The 4,102-nt window shown below is 54.9% G+C and overlaps 1 protein-coding gene across 1 annotated transcript; it reads right to left on the bottom strand.

Moving 5' to 3' along the window:
* On the bottom strand, positions 1 to 1,835 carry K460DRAFT_205532 (uncharacterized protein). Its single transcript, XM_040927223.1, has 2 exons — positions 1,782 to 1,835; positions 1 to 1,645 (listed from the first exon to the last, which is right to left on the bottom strand). Exon 2 carries the CDS (start codon positions 1,515 to 1,517, stop codon positions 114 to 116), a length of 1,404 nt encoding a protein of 467 aa, XP_040782815.1. The 5' UTR covers positions 1,518 to 1,645; positions 1,782 to 1,835; the 3' UTR covers positions 1 to 113.
* Positions 1,836 to 4,102: the final 2,267 nt, after the last annotated feature.

Raw genomic sequence — 4,102 nt, 5'->3', positions numbered from 1 at the left:
CAATCTGCTCTCTATTCCAGCCTTTGCGTCGTGATTTGAGATTTGCTTGTGATGTTGGGATGACAACCAATCCGGAATAGGCACGGTCGCAATGCTGAAACCAGCTTTCCAATCTAACGGTCGCCAACTTCCCGTTTAGGATCCCAGTGCTGATGTTGCGGCCCATACTTTGGCGTTTCATGTTGAGAAGACGTCGAATTGGGCGCATAATGTTGCTGGCCCTGTCCTTGACCATCATTTCGATGAGGTGGAGTTGCGTATGCTGAGTCCAGATTTGGCAATGGCTTGCCTTCGGTGCTTCTCGGTTCCTCTGGGATATCGCCTTGTCGCGTAATCGTCTCATGCGCAAACCCAGAGATCGTACCGCGACGGCTTACAGCACCGCTGGAGCCGTCTGGTCCTCGATTAGATGCATCAGAACGGGCTCGAGCGTGTCCTCGCCGTCCTGGTGTCGATGCCGATGACGTCGATATGTGCGAGAAGGAGGGCGATGTATGCGACTGAGGTGCCGATGTAGGGGGCGGTGCGGGCTGATGTTGGCCTTGGGCCTTGCGCTTTTTGGGGGAGCTGGTGTACTCTAAGTCAGACGCATGAGACGCTGCACGCTGACGAGGTTGGTAAACAGGCGAGGCTTTGTATTTACCTGAAGGCGTCGCTGGCGGGTTCCCGCTTGAACTCTTCTCTTGTTGTGACGAGGAGGACGGGGGGACCCAGTGGTGAAAGTAAATCGAAGGAGAGGACTGCTCCTGCTGCGCCGTCTGTGTCGTTTGTAGTTGTTGAACGCCAGACGGAGGCGCGGGAGGCTGTTGAATATTCATTTCGTTCGTTGTTAGACGAGGAAGCTGCGACTGAGGGAGAGCGCGTGGAGCAGACGTAGGAGCGGTGAATCCCGTAGACTGTGCAGCTCTCGCTCGCGGTGACATCGGCGGTCCACTTGCGTATCCAGTGGTAGAGTGTTGAGTTTGTGTAGGTAACGGCTGGCCAGGCAGTATCGAAGTTGGCGGTAATATGGTCTGTGGAGTCTGCGGTTGTCCTGCGTATAAAGATGGCGGTGGCTGGCCTATCATTCTTGCATCTCTCCGAAGATCTGGAGAGAGTTGCACCTGCGCCTGCGCTTGAGCCTGTGCTTGCTGGTGAGCCGCTTGCACTTGAACAGTGTACTGCTGTATCCATTCGGCGCTGATGTTTGCAAGAGCTCCTCCGCCAACACCTGCGAATATGATGGGTACTAGGTGAGGTGGTATGCCGCCCTGCATGGATTCTCGAAGCATCGACTGTTCGATCTTCCGTTGCTCAAGCCTTAATGATTCCTGCCTCGTTTTTTCCTCTTCTTGTCTTCGTCTCTCCTCTTCCGTCTTCGCAGCCAGCCAATTCTTCATTCCATCTTCGGCACCTTGCCACTGAGAAGGTGCTGGAGGCAATGAGCCCAACGCTGACTGGATTGGGGGAGGCCCCCGTCCTGGATCCGGCAGCGTCATCGCTGAAGGTGGAGGGAGGCCTCGGTGAGGCGTGCCCATGGTGGAGGAAGAATTGGCCGTCTGAGAGTGCAGTCGCCCACCGTTGAGCTTGGGTGAGTATCGAGCAGCCGGGGAGAATGGAAAGGCTGGCGAGTAGTCATGGGGTTTGAACTCGAAGGCCGGCTTGACTGGGTTAGAAAGTGTGAGCAACATGGAGGAAGATTGTGCCGGGGCGGGAGGTGTTGTGGAAGAGATTCGACATGGAAATGAGTGGTTGGGTGGCGGCAAATTTGGTATTTCCAGAAAGAGATGGAGCATACATACTTATTCAGAAGCGCGTTCCCGGGGAGCAACGTCCGCCAAAGGCCCAGAGCTCAGTAGCCGTTGCCGCCTTTAAGTTCTGGGCGCTCAATACGTATCAGGCATAAGAGGTTCGATTTGATTCGCGGTTAAAGCAGGGCCACGACTGACAAAATGGGATGGGGACAGGCAAGGCTCGCTGCAACGAAGATCAAGACCAAGTAGAGGCGCGTGGGCCGGTGTGGTCAATCAGGTCCACGTATGAGAAGGGCAAGAGAAAGTGGGCAACGGGTAGGGAAGGATGGTAACGATTGTTCGAGAAGGGAAGAGGGCCGACTGGAGTTGGACCAACCAACGGGAAGTAAATGGCTGCTAATGCTTGACAGCAGCACACGAAGAAAAACGGCAGGCCGCACAACAAGGACAGCCGATGCGTGGCGGCGATGGTGGGAGGAGAGTAGCAGGGATATGCATGGGCAGCAAGACCCGCTGTCAGCAAGTGAGAGGGAGAGGAATGTCCGAGTGCGCGTTCTTGTAGTCCCGCCATCTGACGTCCCTGTACTGGAGAAGGCTTGGGGCTATGGGGCTGCTGCAGATTCTAGTTGTGGTTCCCACTTGTGGCGCTCGATTCGCCGCAGGGCTACTTTCGTCCCGCTGTTCAGCCAAGCAGCTCAGCTTGAGTAGTTTGATGATACATCCACAGGCCTGAAGCTAGACGCATCGAGTTGGTATCGCGAGCATTCCCATTTTGGCTGCTCGGCTTGTTGAATGCTGAATGCTGAATGCTGAGTGCTCGAAGCTATGTAGTGAAGGAATGTAGCAAGGGGCCGAAGGTGATAGTATTGCCTAGGTACTGCTGCTCCGCCATGTGCCGCGAAGTCTGGTCGACAATCGATAAAGGACATGGCACTACACACATGAGTTGCACTCGAACCCGCTCAGCAGATCTCAGAGAGTGTACCTGTGACTTGTTCCTGTTGCTCTGGCTGTACGGGACATATTAACGGGTTCTTCTCTGCTCAACTCTGCATCTGGCCTGGATTCCGACTGTGGCTGCCAGGTCATCCGGTTGGGCTTCATGGGCCAAAGCGAGGCTCATCTCATGGACCGAAAGGTGGACTCGATGGCGTGGCCTGGAAATCTAAAGCCGTGCGCTAGCACCAGCCAGCAGGGTCAACGTCCGGGAGGAAGCGAGTGCAAGATTAACGCTTTGTTGCACGGATGCTGGCCTGGCTCTTCCTAGCCTGTTCACGTCGCATGACAGGAAATGAAGGGTTATGGACCTCAGCCACCTAATATCCCGAAATGGAAGGATGAAATGAGCTGTGCATGTTAAAGAGCCGCGGTCCGTCAACACGAAACCTTGGGAGCTGGTGGAAATGTAGCTTGTAGCTTGTAACCGGTTGCAGAAGCTGTTCCGTGGCTAGTGTAATGCCGGAACAGGAAATTTAGATGCCGTCATAGCGTAACGGCTGGGTATGGTTTGATGAAGAGCATGGTGGTGGCACGGAGCAGGGAACCTTGTTCAAACCTGTCAGCCTGAGGAAGCCCCTCCGGATCGACATGGCGCGACAGACCGCATGGCCAATCGATAACAGCAACGATCAGCAACCCGACACCAGACACAAGATCCGGCAGCAATGTCTCTGAGGTATATCGAGACATGTCTGGTGCGGAAGAACCTTGGAGGCTGGCGATCGCTCGTCAGCTGTGCGCGCTTCTCCTCGACCTGCTATGCGCGTACTTGGCGGATTCTTACCGCAGCGCGTAATGTGCACGCAGATGACAGCTTGCAGGCCTTTATGACGGTGTAGCAGATGCATTGCGCAATCCCCGAGCGCCTGGCACCGGCTCGAACGATCGACTAAGCGCCAAAATTTCCGCTTTCTGCCCTCTGACTTTGCCTATTCTGACAAGTGGTGGAACTGGAGGCGTACCGCATCTTTGCTTGTGATTCCGGTCCCCGTCCAGCTCCACTTCTGGTTAAATATCACAGTGTGCAGTGACGTCGAGCACGGGTATCAAATCAGTATGGGAGGAGCACGGAGGCTGGAAGGTCGTCGCAGTGACTGCGTACTCCAGGGGAGTGGAGAGCTTGCATGTGCTCACCAAACGTTTCAGAGCAAGACCAGATGGAAAGAAATGGATAGCCTAGGAAACAGGACTCGCTGATCAAGGCCGCATTTAGTAGCTGCGACTGTAGCGCCCTCCCCCTTTGAGAGTCTCACCTCCAATCGCCTGGTTCTGTGTAACTGGCGAAAACGTGGTTTCCAAGACGATGCGGGAAGGATCTGGTAACGAATGTGCATGTCTCTGATATGATACAAGTCTCGTGGACGACAGTG

The sequence above is a fragment of the Cucurbitaria berberidis genome, assembly GCF_010015615.1.
Source record: "Cucurbitaria berberidis CBS 394.84 unplaced genomic scaffold K460scaffold_7, whole genome shotgun sequence".
Lineage (NCBI taxonomy): Eukaryota > Fungi > Ascomycota > Dothideomycetes > Pleosporales > Cucurbitariaceae > Cucurbitaria > Cucurbitaria berberidis.
This window is presented reverse-complemented; position numbering and strand designations above follow the sequence as displayed.